The sequence below is a fragment of the Peromyscus californicus genome, unplaced genomic scaffold (assembly GCF_007827085.1).
Source record: "Peromyscus californicus insignis strain IS unplaced genomic scaffold, ASM782708v3 Scaffold_15__1_contigs__length_86483966, whole genome shotgun sequence".
Classification (NCBI taxonomy): Eukaryota; Metazoa; Chordata; class Mammalia; order Rodentia; family Cricetidae; genus Peromyscus; species Peromyscus californicus.
The window spans coordinates 72039585-72062181 of record NW_026294447.1 but is presented as its reverse complement, the minus strand read 5'-3'; the positions used below and the strand labels follow the sequence as shown (position 1 = coordinate 72062181).

The window sequence follows — 22597 nt, the reverse complement described above, 5'->3', positions numbered from 1 at the left end:
GCTGAAGGAGACCCAGCAGTGGCATGGTCGACGGCACCCTGCTTTGTCCATTGATTTGGCAGATATGGCCGAGTACTTACTATGTACCAGGTGCTTGGGACACAGCTGTGGATGAGGCAAAAATCCCTGCCTTCATGGAACTTACATTCAAGTTCCTAAGAGATGATACAGGTGGAGAGGGATATAAAAAATGAGTGAGTAAAGTCTACGGTCTGACAATTGGGTAACCGGTGCTTTGGAGAAAAGACAGGGCGTGGCTGGGAAAGCGGCACGTGGGGGCGATAGGAGGGTCGAGATCCTTTTAAACATGGCCAGGAAAGCACGGACCTGGAAGAGAAGTGAGAAGGAGCCTGTTCTGATGTCCACGCAATGACATCACAGGTAGAGAGCCATTTGTGCATGTGCCTTGAAGCTGCCATTTGCCTGGAACACGCACAGGGAGTTATGGGGACTTTGAAGTGCTGCGTAGGTGGCAGCAAAGAACATCAGCTTCCACCCTGAGCGTAGATGGTAAAGCCACGGGAGGTTCTGAGCAGAGTAGCAGGCTAATGCTTGTATAGTAACAGGATCACTCTGAAGGCGGGGGGTGGGGGGTACAAAAATGAGGAGACCAGTTAGGAGGTTCTATACGACATACAGAGCCCCAGGATAAGCCTGGCCTGGAAGGGAGCTGGCTGAACAGGGGCCAAGGTCTCTGTCTTCAGGGACCTTAGAATCTCCTTGTCAGACCCATCCAGATTACACTGGGGCAGGAGTCCCCTGGTCCCCAAGCAAGGAGGCTTCCCTACATAACAAATCTGTCCCAAGGCCAGATGTCTCTCGCTGAAGGGACCAAGATGAAGTAGATCCTTATCTGGGCAAGTCCACAGAGGAATGGTTCTCCAAGAAGAAAACAGACCAGCTTCCACCAGAGCAGAGGACAGGCTTGGGCAAATGGGCCTGCCCTAGCTTATCACAGTGCTACTACCTGCCCTAGCCTATGGCAGGACAGCCGCTATAGTCAAAGCAGACAGTGGGTCCCACAGCCAGGCTCCCAGAACTCTCCCCAACATAGAAGATTCTAGAAGGAGGCTTTGGGGAAAAACTCAGAGGCATTACGTGTTCCCGCTCCAGACAAGACAGAGCACAGTTTCCCTGCGGTGCGGCAAGCTGTCAGCAACAATCTCGTCGCTGACACTGAGGAGTGGTGCGGGGTTAGTGGAGGCCCCTGGGCTCACTCCAGAGCGTCTGGAGGGGAAACGCTGCTGGGCCTCCTCACACTGCCTCCCTGCCACCTGGTCTTTAGAACGCCCTCAAGAAGCCACCATTAGCTTCTTCGTGAAGAATCAAGGTCGGGATCATCCAGGTAACTCGCCCAAGCTCCCAAAGCTAGTGGTTGGAGGAGTCTGAACTTGAACCCAGGCCTTGGGATATCTATTCAGTGGTTTCTCTCCAATAGATGATGAGAAGAGGAAAGAGCACCGGAAAGGGGTCTCCAACCTACGACTAAATGGAGGCCCAGGACAATGATGGAGCTGGATGGGAAGCCCAGCTCTGGGCCAAGGCTTCTTCTCCTCCTCGCTCTCTCAGCTTCCCTCGTCTGTGAGAGGACAAAGGGAACTCAGTATGTTCTCCCAGCCTCATTTGACAACTCTGTATCATCCTTCTACCACGCACTAGGCCTTTGTGCTGGCTGCTAGCGATGCAGCTGAAGAAGAAGATGGGTCCCTGCCCTCTCTCTACCTGTCAGTGAGCAGCAGTACGGGAGGTGGGGCGGGGGGGGGGGGAGGGAGTAATGGCAGACTTAAGTGATTCTCAGGCTTATAGCCCCTTCTCTAAACATGGCTCTCTGGCCCAGCTATAAAATGAAGCCTTAGAAACAGCAGCAGCCATGCAGCTACGCTGCCCGCCTCCAGCTGCAGGCCTGTGTCCCTTGCCAAGGAGCACACGCTGTGCCAAGGACGCCTAAATTCTGTCAACCCCAGTTCCGCCCCTGAGACCACAGGGGAGCCCAGGAGCAGGTCCCAGGGGCACAGACAGTTGCAACATGAAGTGAGCTGGAGGCCTGCCCGCCTCTCCCCAGCTCCCCTTACTCCTGGGGCCACCAGGAGCTGGAGAGGCAGCCGAGGCAGGCATCTGGGATAGATGGCTGCAGGCTCTGACATCGCAGGAAAGAGATAAATGACAGGTCATTTCCCCTGATGCACTTGAAGGCATCCATTCTCCCGGCCATCCCAAGCTCAGACACCCCCACACAGAGGCAGATAAACACTGACAGATGGGGGTGGGAGCCGGTGTCCTTCTCCCTCGGAAGGACACAGAAGCGTTCACGGCGGGCCCAGCAGAAGGTCACACTGACCACTGGTTCACACCTAGCCCCGGGCTTTGCTTGTCTCTTCCTCACCACCTTCACTTGTGCCCACCCCCACCTGACTCATCCATCTGAAGAGTGCCTGGCAGAGGGGGAGGGTTGGGGGGCACAGGAGCCTGCCGACAGCCCCATCAATCTCAACCTACATGCTTGGCACATCAGCGTTCCTTAAGCTGTTCCGGGACGGGAGGGTGTTAGAGGAACCGGGGGGGAACTGTCTTGGGGAGAAGAGAAATCACATCAAGCATCAGAGAGCAAATGGTGGAAGAAGCCCAGAGACTATTAAAATGTGGGCCATGTACACAGACAGTAGGGAACTAATTAAGATGCAGGATCTGCAAACGCTGGGGAAGTTGGCCACAGCCTGCTCCCATCTGCAGAGTTCTGGCAGTTCTGCGCGGCAGGGACAGCACCCTCGGCAGGCTCCGGCCTCCTCCTGGACCTTTCCCTTCAGGATACCCCTCTGAGGGTCTTTGTAACTGACTTGTTGGCTGGCTTATGGCTTTCTGTGTTTGGGGGCATCCTGAGCTACAGTCTCCTTCAGGGCTCCCGCCTTCCTGTCGGTTCCCCCCCAACATCGGCAGCCCAAGGAGGGAAGTAAGTATATCCTGGTCATTCATCCCCAGTCATTGAAAAGCTGCCCAAAACAAGAAACGAGGAGAAAGAACCAGAACTCGTTTCTGGCTGCCTTCCCTCCCGTTACCCTTGGAGTTCAGCAAAGGAAGCAAAGAGCCTGCTGGTGCCCGAGCGTGGCAGGCCAGAGGCGCTGACTGACGGGAGCCTCAGGATCTCAGGGAGCAGGGGACAGCCAGACCTTCAAAGCCTCGTGAGTCTGCAAGCACCTGGATGAACATGTACATCGGGTCCTGGAGAGAACGATGCCAGTCCCGACCTGCTCCCTTTAGTGCGCCTTCCCGCCTTCACCACGCACCCTTGAGAAATTAACCTTCTAATCTGCACCACAGTTTCCCAACCTCTAAAATGAAGATAATATCTTCCCAAGACCACAGGGACCAACGGTCTGGAGTTGAAAGATGCTCAGCTCGCTGAGCGTTTAATCCAGAGGGACACTAAGGAAAAGTTTGCTACCAACCTTTTTCTTTACTTCGCCAGGCCAAAAAAAAAAAAAGTTGAAGGCTCCTTTTTGAAGGAGCCAGTTTTGCCCACCACCTGCCCCTCTCCCCTTTTCAAGGACAGAGCTCAGTTCTTGGGTGACCAGGAGGAGGCTTCTCACTAGCCCCAGATTTCCTGTTGCAGGAATTGTGACATCTCTACGTGGCAAAACGCCTTGTTCTGCCTCTGCGACCAAGAGCAAGCCCCAGAGAACACTGCACTCAGTTGTCAGGCAGAGAAGCGGTTCTGTGGGTGTTGTCCTTCAGACACCAGGCCAGTGGGAGCCTGCGGGCCCTTCACTCCAGAGAGATAGGAGCGGGGAATGCGAGAAACGCATAGGTCCAGGACAATATGGATACCCTGAGACTCCAAAGAGTTCTTCCCAGCTCGAAGCCCCTTCCAACCCCACCCCACACTACATTTGTCTTCCCAACAAGAAATAGATGTAGGAGGGGTGACATGTTCACAGTGACAGAGAGGTGGAATGAAAGCTGCCAGACTGAGGAGGAGCCCCTCCATCCGGTCATAACTCTGACCAGGAACGAATGACCTAAAGGCAGCCCTTTTTGTCCCCACGTGGGGAGCCTCCTCATTGAAGATGAGCTGTGTCCTTCAGGGAGTGCGGGGGAGCCAAGCCAGAACCTTCCCTAGACTGCCAAATACAGCCTCCCCCCCCCCTCCTGTGTCCACACCTGGTTTCCTGACAGCCACCAAGCTCAGTCCAGACACAGGGACAGCCATCTCACACCTAGCCCATGAGGCCGTGCCAGGACCTCAAAGAGGACAGGAAGACAAGCCCTAGGGTTGGCATGATGCTCTGTAGCCTGCCCTCCTCCTTCTCCATGCAAGATCTGACATGGAGGATGCTCATGGCATGGGGCAATCTGGTTCCAGGCAGCGACCCTCAGTCCACACAGAACAGGGTCCTCCTCCCACAAGCCAACGGGGGGGGGGGGGGGGGGGTGGTGGAATGTGCTTCAGGATGGTGTCGACAGGGGCCCCAAGATTATCCAAAAAAGATTATATATGATGTTACACAAATTATTTTTCCTAGTTATCTTTATATCTTAGACATCTTTGATTTTCTTGAGTCGCTTTTTAAAAATTTGTGGGGGGTTGTACATATGTGTGTGGTTGATATATTGTGTACCCCAATAAACTTATCTGGAGGTCAGAGAACAGAATAGCCACTATATTAAACATAGAGGTTAGGCAGTGGTAGCACACACACCTTTAATCCTAGCATTCAGGAGGCAGAGATCCATTCAAAGCCACACTGGAAACAGCCAGGCATGGTGACACACGCCTTTCATCCCAGGAAGTGATGACAGGAAGTAGAAAGGCATATAAGGCATGAGAACCAGGAACTAGAGCCTGGTTAAGCTTTAAGGCTTCTAACAGCCGTTCAGCTGAGATCCATTCGGGTGAGGACACAGAGGCTTCCAGTTTGAGGAAATAAGATCAGCTGAGGAATTGGTGAGGTTGGCTGTGGCTTGTTCTGTTTCTCTGATCTTTCAGCGTTCACCCCAATGCCTGGCTCCGGGTTTGTTTTTATTAATAAGACCTTCTAACAATTCGTGCTATATATGTGTATGCATGTGTGTGTGCATGATGGAGCACACATATGTCACGACACACATATGGAGGTCAGAGGACAACTTTGTGGAGCTGGTTTTCTCCTTCTGCCTTTACATGGGTTCTGAGGATCGAACTCAGGTCACCTGGCCTGTGCAGTGAACACCTTTACCTGTTCAGCCACCTCATTGGCCTTCAAGTCACACTTTTAAAAGGCAAAATAATATTGCACTTTATGAATGTAATATGCAACTAACTAGGCCCCGTCAAAGGGCTCCATAATAGTTTCTAAGCTTTGTTTATTGTGGTTATGAGCAATGCCACAATAACCATATTTAAGGAAATACGTTTATAGTTTAGATAATATGTATCTAAAATTAAATAGCACGTACTATGTATGGTAGATGGAATAAGAATGGGCCCTCAGAGTCTCTTATGTTTGAATTCTTGGTCCCCAGTTAGCAGAACTTTTTGTAACGGATGAGGAGGTGTGGCCTTGTTGGAGGTGTACCACTGGGCCCATGCCAGGCATTCTCCCCCCTCCCCCCTCTCTCTCTCTCTCTCTCTCTGCCTGCTGCCAGTGGGTCAGGATGTAAAGCTCTCAGCTACTGCTCTACTGCTATGCCTGTCTGTTTCACACCATGATGAACATAGTCTCACCCTCTACAACTGTAAGCCAGCCCCAATTAAATGCTTCCTTTTGTAAGAGTTGCCTTGGTCATGGTGTCTCTTCACAGCAATAGAATAGTAACTAAGACAGTGTGTGCATGACATATCACCAGCAATAGAATGTCTAGTCCAATGGACCTGTGCTTTGTGTGTACATGTGGATGTGTTCATGTGTGTATTTATGTACATGTTTGTATACGTATATACATATATATGTGTATATATGTGCACGTGTATATCAATGCACATTGCAAATGTGTGCACATGTGTGTGAAAGTCAGAGGTCAACATTTGTTTCTTCCTCAGTCACTCTCCATCTCATTTTTTCTTTGTTTTCTTATGTGGGTGTGAGTGTGGGTGTGTGTGCACGTGTGTACACACACATGTGAAGGCCAGAAGACAACCTGTGGGAGTATGTTCTCTCCTGTTACTATGTGGGCTCTGGGGTCAAACTCAGGTCATCAGGCCTGACAACAAGCACCCTCGCCTGCTGAGCCATCCTGCTGGCCCTCCACCTCCACTTCACACCACCTTTTTGAGACAGGCTTACCATGGGGCAGCAAGGCCCACAGACCCTCCTGCCTCTGCCTCCCTGGCATGAGGTTAGAGGTGCTGGCGTGGCAAACTTGTCACTGAGTCATCTTCCCAGCTCTGAGTCAGTACTTGTCAAACGCTGAAGGTGCTAAGACTTCCCTCCTCTGTCACAGGCGAAGAGGACCATATCTCTCCGTCTCCTTCTGTTTCCCTCACTGCCACAATCACACACACATATATATACAGAGACATGCATACAGACACACACTTATACACACATATGTACATACATACACGCATATATACAGAGACACACATATACATATACACACACTTATATACACATATATACAGAGACACACTTATACACACACATATGTACACACTTATACACACATCACACACACACATACACACACACACACACACACACACACACACACACACACACACACACACCTGACCTAAGAGGAATTATATACTAAGTTCTCCAGAGACTCCATTAGTGGTTCCCCTCTGAGTCACACTCAATGGTATCGATCAAAACTCTGAGCTCTCTTGGAACCCAAACGGAATAAAACTAAGAGCTGGCCATTTAAAAAAATTGTCCAAATCAACCTGTTTAGAGAGAACATACCCCAGAAAAGGGAAGAGGTTCCCTAGGTAGAAACTGCATCTTATAAATGATGAAAACAGAGACTGCATCTCCCATGAGGGCACTGAAGAGGGGCTGCGCTCTTCATCCTTTTGTGGGAATCCAGCCAGTGACAATGTCACCTTGTACACTGCCCAAAGGTGCCTGTGTGCTCGCTGAGGCCCGTGTTGAAGGGATGCTCCTGAAACTTTGACTCTTTTGAAAAACCCAAGTGTTAGAATGGGAAGTTAGGTCAGTCAGTACAGTGCGTGCGTGCAAGCTTGAGGACCTGAGTTCAATCCCCAGAATCGACATTTAAAAGAGCTAAGCTCTACAAGCTAGGCAGGACGGCATGCCCCTGTAACCCCAGCACTGGGGAGGCAGAGAGAGAATTCTTGGGGCTCACTGGGCAGCCCGACTAGCTGAATCAGCAAGCTTCAGGCCAATGAGAGACCCTGTCTTATAAAACAAGGTGGATGGTTCCTGAGGAATGGCACTCAAGACTGATCTCTGGCTTTGGTATACATGAACGCCGACATGAACGCTCACATGTATGCTCGTACACTACACACACACACACACATAAATTCAAATGCCAGCCTGAGTCATCGCCGGGAAGATCACGGCATGCTGCTCTGATGGCATTTCATCCTGGCCATTTCCAGGTGCTAGGTTAAGGCACTGACCCCAGGGCCAAGGCCACTCCTGGGCATCTTTTCTCACCACTTGCCGAGGCATTCTAAGCACCATGCTAGACCTGGCAGTACCGACTCAGAAAAGGATGGGAAGTAACCAGCACGTGGCCAAAGGCTTGGGTTTTGGGGTGTCTTGTTTCACGGGCTTCACGGCAGGTATGGTTTCACAGGGCGGGAACACATGTCTCTGAGAAGTGTGTATGGTTTTAAAGTTCCTGATTCTCAAGCTGGGCTGTTTACTGTCTCTCAGCACCTGAGCCCTGGCTGGAAGAACAGGCCTCCCAAGACAGCGCAGTTGTACCCACGGGGGCTAAGGATACCCCTAAGGGCCCACACTCACAGAGCCGTGGCTCCTCTCTCCAGAGCAGGCCCTGCTCTAAAACACTAAGCATCTTTGATGTGGGCCTTCTTCCCTGAAGTTGGTACGGCCACTTGCACCTCATACTTGAAGCAGAGACTCTGGAAGTCTTTCCAAAGGTCTCCCAAAGAGCCATTGTGTGCTGGAGGGAACTGCTACCAGAAACCGCCAACCCTGCTGCCTTCTCCCTCAACCATCATGGCAGCCCAAGTGGTGGAGGCAAGTCTCCAGCACCTATAAACACAGCTCCTCCCACCCAACCACAGACAGGAAGCAGATGCTGGGAGGCCAGGATGCCCAGCGTAAACATCTGCAGATAGATCAAAAATCCCATTTTGCCTCAGTCCCACGAGCGGTGGTCCATGACTTCTCTGAAACACGATCCCCACAGTAAACACTCTTGGCTCTGTCCACATAACTGCTCTCACCTATGAAATAAGCTTAGAACACTGTTCCCCGCCATCCCTCCCTGAGCCCCAGTGTGAGGTGCCTGCTGACCAGGAGAGCTTTGGAAAGGGCTTTGCCAAGCACTATGCTAATCAGAAGCCACTGCTGAGGAAGGTGGTGACTCAGGCCCCTGGATGACAAGAATGTGTGGAGCAGACAAAAACCCAGCCAGCTATTCCGTCCTCCCTAGGGCTTCTCTGCCACAGCTGGGGAAGGGGGCTGTCCTGCTGGGTGCCAAGCCTGGGACCTCCCCAGGAGGAGAAGAGCATGTTGCACACACCACAAGACATACAGCCCTCACTTTGGGCACCCAGATTTACTGTTCTGTGCATCAGTTTTCCATTTTTGGCTTAGGCTAGTCAGGTTTGAGCTTCCAGCACTTCTGACTAAAGGAATTGCAACTCTCTCTCGTGTATTTGAATATTCAATACATATATTAATTTTATAATCATAAAGTAAACATCTAAAGAGAACTCTCTGAGGCAGCAGAAAAGCCCTGAACAGGAACTCAAGCCATTTGAATTCCCTGCCGGGCCCATAGGAATTCCTGTGTGACTTCGAACAAGTTTCTTAACCTGGCTAGACCACTGTAAAGAAACGGGTTAATGATGCCTTTTACACATTTGAGCTAGATGTATTTGATCTTACAGCATCCTTTGCCAAGTATTATTTTTTTTTCCCATTCTTTCTTTCTTCTCTGGCAGCGTCTCACTGTGCATCCTTGGCTATCCTGGAACTTGCTATATAGATCAGGCTAGCTTCAAACTCACAGAGATCCACCTGCCTCTGCCTCCAGAGTGCTGAGATTGAAAGTGTGTGCTACCACGCCCAGTGCATTCCTTCATTTTTGTTGTTGGTTTTGGGGGGTTTGTTTGTTTGTTTGCTTTTTGTTTGGACAGGGTCCCATGTAGCGCAGGTTGACCTAGAACTCACGACATAACTCAGGCTGGCCTCAAACTCATGCTGATTCCAGATGCCACCACTACCGCTGCTGGTGTTGCTTGGGGTTACACTTTCTGTGTGTCCCTAGAACCACACTGACCCACACAGCTCCGTTAGCTATGTGTGTCTATTAGGTACTTGAAGTGTGGCTAGGTCAAAAAGGGAGATGGGAAAGTGCCGAACACACACTGCAGTTCAAAAAGAAACATATGAGCATAGAACAAAAATGCCAAAAAGACCGCCATCATCCCTAGACTGATGCATGCTGGGAGGACAGTACTTGTGCTGACCTCACGGTCGTGATCGCACTGAGGAAAGTGGATAACAGGCCAGTCACTGGTAAGTCGTTTTCTTCCGTCATCTTGACCCATTCACTGGGTGGACTCCAAGCAGGAGCAGCCGGCCCAGCACTAAAGGGTTCCATCGGACCCAAGGACCCCACACACTGAGCAGAGGTCTGGGGTGAGATGACTTTCGCCTTGACTCTGTCACGTTGCAGGCCAGACACGGATGTGAAGACAGCCACGTGTCTGAAGTGTTCCAGTTGAGTCAAGGCAAAGAAGCCTGCACCCCAGGGGTGACCTTGACAACCTGACTCTCTCGCCACCCCCCCCCAAAGCAAGTTCTAGTTTTAACAAGCTAGCCTTTTCATTCCAGAAAGTCACACAGGTGTGTGTGTGAGGTGGTCCCCACGACACCCTGGCCTCTTTGGGAAAATATACCTGGGTCAGGGTGTCTTTGTTGAGGCTACAAGGAAGAGAGGGATCTGAACCAAAGTATTGTTGTTCCTTGGGCTCTGGTAAGGGAGGGAAACTGAGGCCTAGCCCCTACCACTGCTTGGCTTCTCAAGGGAGGCAAGAGGGAAGAAAAGAGATGGCACAAAACCCCAAAACCCAGAGAAGTTGGGAAGACAACAGACTATACTTACACACAGAGTGAGCCTACGCACATCTCTGGGTACCACACGGGTACCATTCTTCTGCCAGAAACTCCTCCTGTTGGGGATTTTTGTTTATTACTTTGTTTCTCCTTTTCTTGCAGTCTAGGGGTTGAACTCTAGGCCTTGAGCAAACTAGGTAAGGTCTCTACCACTGATCTGCAGCCTCGGGCCGAGAAACCGCCACGTAGACACCAGAGCAGTGAGTCTCGCCATGGGCAGCTCAGGCCTCGTCAACTCTCCTACCCCTGGCCCAGCTGAGCTCCACAGGGCACTTACCAGGTTTTATTTCCAGGAGTCGAAGCTTCGGGTCCTCTGGTGGATGCAATCGTCGCTTCTTGCGCCAGCAGCGGGCAGGATACGTGTACAGCTGGCCCGGAGCAAGGCCTGTGGACGGACACAGTGTAAAGATAAAAGGCTTTAGACCAGAAAGGACATCACAGACTACCCTGCCTAACCTGCCATTCACAGCGAGAGACAACTAGAGCCCAGAGAGGTAAAGCAACTTGTTAGTGTCATCCAGCTGGTCCACAGTTGAGTTAAGGTATAATCTAAGGCGTTTCCCAGACCTCTATCTAGTCCATCAGAATGTTCAGCAGGCCCATCGCCAGGCAGAGCCACCACCTTTAGCAGAAAGGTATTATCTGGCCTGCAGAGACTTGTAAGCCACGAGGCTTGCAAGGCAGTGGCCCTGCAGTGACTGTCCCTCTGTCCAGGGCCAAGTTAAACAAGCTCCCTTCAGAGAGGATCAGCAGAAGCCAGTGAGAGCCTTGACTAGGAAGCGTTTCAAAGACATGGCCTCACAAGATCTGCTTACAGCATCCTCCTACCCACTACTATCAGCTTTGGGCCATTTGCAGGGGCAACTCGTGGAGGTATGACCTGCCCTGGACACCCACTGGTATAGCATGTGTTCCTAGACTTCCTGGCCCACGTGCCAAGCCCCATACACAGAAATGGGAAGAAGTCCATAGGATGAGCAAGTATACACTATCTCCCAAAAGCAGTCCCTATCTGCATTTGGCTTCTAACACCACCAGCTTCGTTCCTATGCCAAGCACCCTGCATACACATATGCACATAACACACACACACACACACACACACAGAGAGAGAGAGAGAGAGAGAGAGAGAGAGAGAGAGAGAGAATTATGGGGATGGGAAGATGACTCAATTGCCACACTAGCGTGAGGACCTGAGTTCAATTCCCAGCACTAGAAGGCACATGTCTATAATCCCAAGTGCTGGGGAGGAGAGATGGAGACAGAGGGGTCCCAGGGCCTTGCTGGCCAGTCAGTAGAGCTGAAACAGCAAGCTCTGGGTTCACTGAGTGACCCTGTCTCAAAGGACAAGGTGAAGAGCGATGAGAAAGATACCCAAAGTCAATTAAGAGGGGAAATGGTTTCCATTGATTGGCAACCATACCAGCATTAAAGGACCAAAATGCCCACGTAACTTTGTATGCTAAGTATCATTTTAATGATACAGTTCTTCCCATGTTTTTCAGAATGGTGAATACATTGGAGGTTTGTATCTCCACCCCATTGATTCTCAGGAAATATTAAGGTTGGAGTCAGAAGGTTTAAGGATCGGCCTGCACCAGATGGATAAAAGGCTAAATGAATCATCTAAGTCATCTTGAGCTCCCTGGACATTGAGACAGGGGCAGCTGTGACCTCCCTCTGAGAGAAAGCATTCCTCACAATGGCTCCATGTTTCTGGTGTGACTCACTTGAGGAAGATGTTATCTCTGGCCCGGTCATTCCTGGATAGATACATCCACTCTGGCCCCACCCAGACAGTCAAGCTGCTTCTGGGGAAGGTCCCCCAGGATCTTAGCAAGGACCCAAGGATTGGCCCACTCCTCCACATCACAGAACAAGTCCCGGAAATCACCACTCATCTGGGGCTAGGGACTCTAATCAGATGAAGTGGCAAATACCTGGAAGAACTCAGAAGTTCCAGAGCCCGAAATCTACACCAGACCTCTGATCTGAAGGGTGGTAAGCCTTTAAGAGAATTCAACAACTGTTTTTAAGGAACTTTATCGCTTGTTTTAATGCCTACTGAGAACATCTGGAGGCCTGAACATCGTCTACTAGCTGCTTGCCTGTGTTCTCTGATATACCAAGACTGGTTTAATGGCCTTTCCTGTAGGATCCTAAATTCCTTGTATTCCCCCAAGGTAGTATAATTAATTGCCTGCATACTAGTGTCTCCCCTACTGGTTTTGAAAGAGCTGGGATGGCAGGAATCATCCCATCTCTAGTGTCCCCTATATTTAGCACACCATACTTGGCAGGCACATCTAGGAATCATCATATAAACTCAACCAGAACTAAACAAGACTCAGAAATACAAGAAAAAAAAAATAACCATTGGCTCCGATAGTCCTGGCTCCAGGGTATTCATTCACCAAGACACAAACCGTTCGAGAGGGGCTGGGGATATGGCTCAGCAGTAAAGACCTGACCTACCATGTACACCCTGGGTTCAGTTCCCAGAACAAGGAAAGAAAATGTCTTGTTTGACAAGCCATGCAAGGCCTCTGGGGGGGGGGGGGGGGGCGCTGGCCTTAGTTCTGAGCCCGCCCACATCTGTGTGGCCATCTCTGTGCTGTGGTTTTTCTTCTTGCCCCATCCCCTTTGATTCCTGGTATTTCCAACCTGGACCGAGGCTGCTAAAGGATAAGCTGGTCCTGACTAGCCCTCTCAAAGGGTCTAAGGGGCCCAAATTAAAAAATGTTCGCATATGCCTGGGTACTATACGCTCTCTACATTGTAATCACTGCTCTGTGGGTTAGTGTTACTGAAACCACCCTATTGGTGGCTTACATCCACTCTCCTAAAGAGCTAAGGCTAGCAACAGTGTGGATGTGGCAGAGGGGCTGATTTTACTTCCTAGCTTGGGGAAGCCCTGTGGTGCAGAAGAATCTCATATGCATGAGCATTAGGAAACACCACAGCCCCACCAGAGCCCGCCTGTAAGTTCAGATCATCGGTAAAGCCTACCTCAGGGGAGTATGGTGGGAATTAACTGATGTTCAAGAGGAATCTCTCTGCAACCATGAAGACTAGACAGGGGTCAGCTGCTGATCACCACAAGCTGGTTGATACAGATGAGTCTCAGACCCCTGTGCCCATGTGACAACCCGGCCCTTGCCACTGCTGGCTCTTCAGCCACCAGGATGGACACCTGCATCTCTTTTCATTTTTGCTTTGAATCCACCTTGTCTCAACAAGTAAATGGGCCCCGAAGCACTCCCCTAGAGCTCCTTGCCTCCTTTCCTCACCCTGCTTGACAAGCTGACAGACACCAGGGCCCCTTCTGAACCCACACATTCCACCCCACAGTTGCACTTACGGAGGGAAGAGCAGAGCCCGTGAGACTGATGTTGTTTATGTCATTAGAACAGGAGGTCCATAACTCAAAGGCCTGTGGGGGGGGGGGGGGGCGGAGGTGGGGAGGGCAGGGAGGAGGAAGGAAAGGAGGGAGCCACAGTCACTGTCAGGGAAGTTAGCCTTGAGGACTGAGCCTAGGGTTGGGGTGGGTACAGAGGAGAAGATGGAGGAGGAGGGAGGGGACAAGAAGGGGACCAATCCTCCCTGGCAAGCAAGACCACAGCTACCCCTCCAGTCACAGACCCCCTGTGCAAACAGCAGCAAGGTTGCCTGGAGCTGCAGCTCCGAGTTCCCACACTCTGCCTGCGTGAAAGTACAGGCGCCACAGGTACACTCGGGCAGAAATTTGCACACTCAGGCAGAAATTTGCACGCTTGCTGGGAGAACTGGTTCCAGAGAAAACTCTGCTATGATGAGCCTGTGGTTTAAACGGCCAGCAGACTGCAGACAAATACCTGGCTGTGCACGTGGTTCAAGTTTGGGTCTGAGTATCTCTGACAAGGCCTGAGCTAGGAAGAACTGGAACAAGGACAAAGTGACATAGAAAGAGCACAGGCCGGCATGCCAAGGTGGGGCAGGACCAAGCCCCTCCACCCTGCATCAAGGCTGAGTAAGGTATCCCATCATAGGGAATGGGCTCTAAAAAGCCAGTTCGCGCCGGGCGGTGGTGGCGCACGCCTTTAATCCCAGCACTTGGGAGGCAGAGCCAGGCGGATCTCTGTGAGTTCAAGGCCAGCCTGGGCTACAGAGCGAGATCCAGGAAAGGTGCAAAGCTACACAGAGAAACTCTGTCTCGAAAAACCAAAAAAAAAAAAAAAAAGCCAGTTCGTGTACCCAGGGTAGGTCCCAGTCCCATTGTCAGGGGCTCCACAAATAGATCAAGCCATACAACTGTCACCCACATTCAGAGGGCCTAGTTCAGTCCCAGAAAGGCTCCCCAGCTGTCAGTTCAGAGTCCATGAGCTCTTCTGATATGCCAGCCTGTGTTGACTACCCAAGGGAGGCCTTACCCCCTATGAGGAGTGAATAGGGGGGAGGAATGGGGGAAAGATTGTGGGGGGGAGACAGTGGTTGATATGTAAAATGAAAAAATGAATTTTAAAAAAAAGCACAGGAAAATAATTAAGTGGAGCAGAAAAGGACTGAGTGATTCCCTCTTGCTCCAGCCAGATTCAAAGGGTGGAAGTCCCCTGATGGGAAGGTTTTTTTCCACAGCATCCCAAAGGTGGACCCACGGCTGCAACCCAACCTTCCCTGTAATGGAAAGAAAACTCAACATTCACAGGGCAGTGTGTCAGCCGACACCTGTGCTACCCTGCCTTTCTTTCGAATGCAGTTTTACCTCCCAGAACTTAGGCCAGTCTGTCCACCTTCTCTCCCAACAGTCACCAGTAATCACCTCCATCCCACGTCCCCACTCATGCTGAGGGAACCAGAGAGAAATGGGAACACAAGAAGGAGGTAGGTCTGCTTGGAGCCAGAGGACAGGATCAGAGACCACAGATGAAGAATCCAAACGCTGCTGGCCATCCATCACCTGTCTGCAGTCCCACCCAAGCCAGACAAACGGGAAGGCACCCGTGAGGCTCTTCTCAGGGCCATCAGTCCCATTTAAAGAGCTCCTCCACATCTCACTCCCATCGGATGTCACCAAAATGGCTTGTTAATGGCCTTCACATTTACAGACAGGTCGTGCCATGCATTGGGAATTCCTCACCAAGATTGGGCGTTGAGTAGTTCTTGAACCATTAAATCTGAACTAGACTATCAGAGACATGCCAAGGCAGTTATAATTGGGGAAATGCCTGCATAAGAAACTTCGCACAGAGAACTCTTTCTCACATCACAGGGGCTCTGTCCGTGGCCCTGGTTGAAAAACATGCATATGAACCATCCTTACAGGGATGGAAAGATGAGCACAAGGCCCCGGGTAGAGCATGAAGAGTGGGAGCGTGTTTCCTAAGCACATCAGGGGTGTGACCCTGGAGCTCTGCCCACCCACCCTCTCAGCTTAGCTAAAAATATGCCCTTTTTTCAAGGTCATGAAGCATTCCTGACCCATCCCTAAATGACGAGAGTCTGGGCACTGGCACTGCACTCCAGGATTTAGTCCACATCATTGGGGACATCCCTCCTGCTTGCCCTCTCTAAGATTTTATCCTGGTGTCCCTTGTGTCAAGACTGCCCTGGCTTTGTCAACATAGAAATGTGGCCTGCCTCTTCTGGCCCAAGGGTTCCCAAGCTTCATCTCCCCCCTACTCTTAAAGCAGGCACAGCAACGGATGCTGACATTTACCACCCTTTCCCCTTGGGGCAGAAACTCCACAAGGTGTTTAAAGGCTGAATCAGGAGGCTAGGGGTAACTTTGAAACCAGCTCAAAATCATACACATCCTAATGGAGCCTAGCTCATAGCAGATGCACTAAGGCTATCCTCGCCACCCTACCCAAATCTCAAGGGGTCTCCCATTGTTCGCCCAGAAATAGCAGGATTAAGGCTAAGAGTTCTGCTCTCTGGGAAAACAGCTCCCCACACCAAGACCACAAGGAAAAGAGCCCAAGTCCCTCTTCCCAGGGCCACCAAACCACTTCCTGTCACATCACATCATCAACATCACCAACTCTAATCATTCCGAGAGAACATGCCTCCCGGTGACATAAAAGCATTGTAACAAGGCACATGAAATATATGAAGAAGCAGAAAATCTCCAGGACCCACTATGTACATTCGTCAAAAGAACTTGTTTTAAGAGTATTAAGATTATGCCAAGAGTAGTGGCCGGTGCATACTTATAATCCCAACACTCAGGAGGCGGGATCTCTGTGAGTTCAAAGCCAGGCCAGCCTAGACTACATAGTGAGTTTCAGGCCAGCCAAGACTATATAGTGAGAGAGATCCCATCTTATTTAAAAAAAAAAAAAAAAAAAGGAAGGAAGGAAGGAGAAAAGAAAAGAAAGATTACAATGTAACCTTAAAAACACAGATCTGACCACTGTCTGGTATAAGAATCACCTCAACCATGTCCCTGACAAGGGTGCCTCAAACCCCAGCCTTTGTACCAATATCTCTAGTTCTCACTCTGGCATGGATCTGTCTCCTACACTGTTGAAATATTCTGTTCTTAGAAGTGCATCTACCACTCTGCTCCACTGCAAAGGACACCGGGTGTGTGACATCATAAAGAAGTTAGGATCACTAGCAAAACTCTGCAAGTATTCCCCCTTTGACCTATCAATCCCATTCCCAGGAATCCCTAAATGTAAAAATGTAGATTCACTGTAGCAGAGCAAATGTCCTTCTACAGGGGCCCCTGCTTAAATAAACAACAACATGCTCATGCAATGGGCATGTTGAGATGTGTGGTGGGCCTGCTATACCCCCAGCACTAATTCCAGCTCAGGGAGGGAGGGACTGGATGATGAGGCGTTCAAGGCCAGCCTCAACTACAGAATAAATGAAACCCCTATCTTGAAAGCAGAGAGTAGTTGGGGCACTAGGGATGTGGTTCAGTTGGTAGAGTGCTTGCCTGGTATACCTGAAACCCTGGATTCAGTTCTTCATAAAACCAGGCATGGTAGAGTATGCCTGTAATACTAGTCCTTGGGAAGTAGAGGCAAGGGGATCTGAATGTAAGATTATCCTCGGCCACATAATGAGTTCAAGGCCAGCCTGTGTTACATGAGACTGTCAAGCCAGGTGGTAGTGGCACACATCTTCAATCCCAACACTTGGGAGGCAGAGGCAGGTGGATCTCTGAGTTTGAGGACAGCCTGGTCTAAGAGAGAGTTCCAGGACAGCCAGGGCTACACAAAGAAACCCTGGGGGGTGGTGCAGGGGGAGAGAAGGGTAGGAGGGAAGAAAGAGAGAGAAAGGGAGAGAGAGTTAATGCTACCAAAAGCTATTTTTTGAGGAAATTCAAATAAAAAGCCTCTAGTCAGAAGTTAAAAAGGAAAATAAAATTACCAATATAAGAATGAAAGGCTACACTACTATAAACTCTACACATACTAAAAACCAATAAAAACAATATTCTGAGCAACTTTTTCTATTCATTTGTTTCCAGACAGTGTGCGTGTACATGCAAGAGTGTGTGTACACATGTGTGCCGTGGAGCACGTGTGCAGGTCAGAGGACAGCTTGCAGGAGTTAGTTCTCCCCTTCACCATGTGGATTTCAGGGAGACTTGGGCTGTTTGGCTCAGCAACACACGCTGTAATTTGCTGAGACATCTTACAGGGTCCTATGAGCAATGATGCACAACTCATTTAAACAGCTTATTCAAATAGACAAACTACCAAAGCTTACCCAAGATGAAGCTGACAACCTGAATAGCCCTGTGTCTGCTTATGCGATTAAATTTACAGTTAAACATTTCTAAGAAATCGCCAGGTCCAAATGGGTTCACTGGTGAATGCTACAAAACATTAAAGGAAAACAATACCAATTCTATAGATAAAGTCCTCCAAATATTTGGAGGAAAAACACCCTTCCCAACTCACTACATGAAGCATTCTTTGATGCTCAAACCAGACACAGCATTACAAAACAGCTGTCGACCAATATCTCATCAAATATAGACAGAAAATGTAAATAAAACCTTGGTGACATGGAGCTAGTAATAGAGAAATTGGAAATACATCATGACAAAGTAATGCTTATCCCAGGAGTACAGTATTAGTGGAATATTCAAAACCAATAACATAACTCACCATATTAACAAGCCACAAAAAAAAAAAAACCACCTCAATAGACATTAAAAAAAAAAAAAAAGAAAACACACAAAATCCACTCACATTTTTAAAAAAAAAAACTCTCAGGGGCTGCAGGGATTGCTCCTCAATCTGACAAAAAGTTTCTGTGAAAACATCTACAATCTCTGATAGTAAATTTAAACATTAGTAAGTGGGAAGATATGCTTGGAAGACTACAGTCTACTTCCCCAGATGTAGCTACAGATTTATAGAAATTAAAGACAGTAAAATCCATACAGGGATACAAAAAACCTAGGATAGTAAGAATAACTCTGAAAAAATATATCATCTGACTTTTTTGTTTTGTTTTGTTTTTCGAGACAAGGTTTCTCTCTTTGTAGCTTTTGGAGCCTATCCTGGAACTTGCTCTGTAGACCAGGCTGGCCACAAACTCACAGAGATCTGACTGCTTCTGCCTCTGGAGTGCTGAGATTAAAGGTGTGTGCCACCACCGCCCGGCTCTGACTTTTTTTTTCAAGACAAAAATCTTACTATGTAGCCCAGGCTGGCCTGGACCTTGATATTCAGACTTTGATATCAAACTCATAGTGATTCACCTGCCTCTACCTCTAAGTACTGGGATTATAAAGTGTGCACCACCACAGCCATCTTAACATCACCTGATTTCAAGGTGCATTATGAAACTACAATAATCCAGACCTTGTGATAAAAGTCAAAACAGACACAGAGCAATGGAGCAGAACCGCGAGTCCAGAGGGAGACCCACCAATGTGTGACCATCTAATCTTTAATAAAAACACAAAGAAATTTCAAGAAAGGCTAATCTTTTCAACAAATTATACTGAAGAAAACATCTGCAGAAATAAACTAGTTCATACTTTGCACTACATACAACTTATAGAACCAAAATAAAATCTAAAATTATAAATTCTAGGAAAAGCCCGTGCCTTCTACTAGGCAGTAGATCTATTGCCAAAAGCACAATTCATAAAAGAACAAACGGATAAATTGGATTTCACAAAAATTCAACCTTTCTGCTTGTTAAAAGAAACTGTTAAGGCAGCAAACATATAAATCAGAGATTGAGAGAAAATATTTGCAGTGTGTGAGAGAGAGAGAGACAGAGACAAAGAGAGAGAGAAAGATAAAGGTGCCTAGACCATGTAAGTACCCAAATCCAACAATCTGTAAATGGGCAAAAATGCTGAATACCTTTACAATGAGCAGGTGGGTAGACTGACCGTGTGATACTGGGAGATATATATATATATATAGACGTACACTATCTTTAGTCCTCCTTTTCTGGATTCCCTAAGTATCTTTTTGTACACTAATAAGATCACCACTGATTGGAGGTTTCTGTTTAGCCTCAGATTGGGAATGTTGCCAGGGATACCAAACATACAATTACCAGGCTGGAGCTTCCCGTCTCCTCCAGACCTTCAGCCTCTAACTTCTGCCATTCAACCTCTGATCTCCTGAGGCACTGGGAGTCGAGCTGGTCACTAGCAATCGACGTCACAGTCAGCCATGCCCACTACTGAAGGGCCACAGACACCCACAGGAGGAAGTTCAGAGCACTCTGGCTGGTTGAGCACACAGAGGTACTAGGAGTGTCACAACTGGAGTTGGCCAAGTCCCTCCTCACCCCTTGCCCTGGTACCTCTTTCACATAGCTCATTTTTTAACAACTGTTTTCCTTTTTATTTTTTACTTACTTCTTGAGAATCTTATACAGTATGTTTTTATGATATTCTTTCCCTCCCCCCAACTCTTCCCAGATCTTCCCTCAACTTCTCTAACCACTGAACTTCATGCGCTCTCTCTCTCTCTCTCTCTCTCTCTCTCTCTCTCTCTGTCTCTCTCTCAAAAAAAAAGGAAAAAGAAAAGAAAGATAAATAAACCACTAAAAAACATGGAGTCAGATTTGTGTTGGCCATCTTCTGAGTATGGGACCTGCCCTGGAGTGTGGCTGATATACCCAGTGTCACTCCATTGAAGAAAACTGCTTTTCTTTCTCCCAGCAGCTATCATTTTCAAATAACTTCTTGGTTGTGGGTGGGACTTTGTGCCCACGTCCCCTCCTTCACTCTGGGCTTTTTGCCTGACTTGAGATGTGCGGGTTTGTGCATGCTATCACAGTCTCTGTGCATTGTATGTGCATCTTTTCTGTTATGGCAGAAAATGTTGTTTCTTTAAAATTACCTACCACCCTTGGTTCTTACAGCCTTTCTCCCATCTCTTCCATATAGACCCCCTAGCCTTGAAAGGAGGTTTGTATTAAACACACCCCATTCATGGCTGAGTGCTCCAAGGTCTCTCACTCTCTGAACATTGTCTAGTTGTGGGTCTCTGTGCTAATTATCACCTACTTGCTTCACCTAGAAGCTTCTCTGATGAGGGTTGAGCAATGCACTGATCTGTGCCCCACCAAGTATGGCAGCTGTGAGATCCTTGGCGTTGGAGAATTACAAATGGATGGAGATGAACAGAGAGGAAGGGCTGAGGAGGACCCGTGTGGTAATGAGTCCCAAGGGAATGGAGATGGCCGAGGTGGATCCTTTGAAATGAGCTGCTAGTCCGGATAGGTAAACTGTTTCTCTGAGCTCTGTGAGTCACTCAAGCAAATGCCCAAATCTGAACGGCACCATGGGTGCTCCTAATTTGTATCCAGAGGTCAGAAACACCGCGGACAGTCTGGACTTGCGATTGGCACATGAAAGGGGGCAGTCTTGGAAGACTGGACCCTTAACCTGAAGAGTCTGATGATTCTCTAGATAGAGGATGTCAGAGGCTAATTAAACTGTGGATGCTGGGGCTATTTGTGAAGAATGAAACAATGGCTAGCATGAGAACAACACATCTGTTCACAGAGGGGTTGAATGTGGACACAAAAAAAACAGTTTTCAGTGGCAAGTAAGTGCATATAAGGATGATCAGCAATACTATTTATTAGGGGAACACAAATTAAAGTTATAATAAGTTTCACTGTACATCCACTAGAATGGCCAAATTTCTTCTTGACTGACAATGTGTCGTATTAGCAGAGACATTAAGCTACAGAGCCCTCCTCACACACGGCAGGAGGCGATGATCTCTACTTCACTTTGGCAAACTGTCTGACAATTTCTTTAAAAAGTTAAGCACTCACTTTCTTTGTGATCTAGCTGTTCTGTGATTGAGCTGTCTGTCCCAGAAGAATTACAACATGTGTCCATGCAAAGACTCAAACACAGATGTTCCTTAATAATAGCCAGAAACTAGAAAGAAGTCCAAGACTTTATCAACAGGTGAATGGGTGAACAGTGGGACAGCCATACATCAGAACACTACCTGGCATAGGACGAGGTTATTGTTGCATGCTAGCATGTGGCTGAATCGAAAATAATCATGCTAAGTGAAAGAAGGCAGACATAACCACCTCTAAAAAGGAGTACATAGCAGTTGATTCCAGTATATAAAGAAATCAGTGGTCCACCCCCAAGAAAAAGAGAGGAAAGGTAGAAAGAAGGAATGGGTCAAAGAGATTTAGAAACTTTGTTGGGCCAAGGATATGTTCATTATCTGGATTGTACAAATGGTTTCACACACACACATCAAATCTCAACAAATTACACACAAAAATGCATGCATAGTCTATTGTGAGTAACTGTATGGGTTGAGTATCATTTACCCCAAATGCTTGGAAGTAGAAATATTTCAGAACCCAGAGTTTTTTTCACATCTTGAAGTATTTATATCAACCTTACCTATATCAAGTATCCTTAATCACAAAATTCAAAGTCCAAAAATGCTCCAAAAACTGAAACTCAAAATACTGAATTTTCAGGGCTGTAGAACACTAGTCCTTCCAGCAGGTGGACCTGGGTTTGATCCCCAGCATCTCACATGTATGTACACACACACACACACACATACACACAAAAGATCTTCAGATTAGGGGTGCTCAGTTTATATGTAATAATGCTGTTAAGGTTTTCGTTTCATGAAAATGTAAATCCAAGAATTTTTGTTTCTAGACATTGGAGTAGGTAAACATTCTCCTATTCTTTTTTTCATTTTTTTTAAATGTGCATGGGTGCTTTGTCCAGATTTATGTCTATGAACCACATGTGTGCAGTGTCCAAGGAGGCTAGAGGTAAGCATCAGATTCCCTGAGACTGGAAGTGAAGACATTTGTAGGTTGTCAGGTGAATGGTAAGAATGGTAAAACCCAGGTCCTCCTGAAGA

At 48.2% G+C, this 22597-nt stretch overlaps 1 protein-coding gene across 3 annotated transcripts in view; it reads right to left on the bottom strand.

The window, feature by feature from the left end:
* The window catches only part of Dpf3 (double PHD fingers 3), a 297137-nt gene that overhangs the window by 135876 nt on the left and 138664 nt on the right, over positions 1–22597 (bottom strand). For all 3 annotated transcript variants that reach the window (XR_008218495.1, XM_052739375.1, XM_052739376.1), the window contains exon 3: positions 10534–10641. Coding sequence is in view for 2 of the 3 variants with exons in the window: in XM_052739375.1 (XP_052595335.1) it covers positions 10534–10641 (108 nt within the window). In the remaining variant the exon portion in view is untranslated. The remainder of the gene's footprint in view (positions 1–10533; positions 10642–22597) is intronic.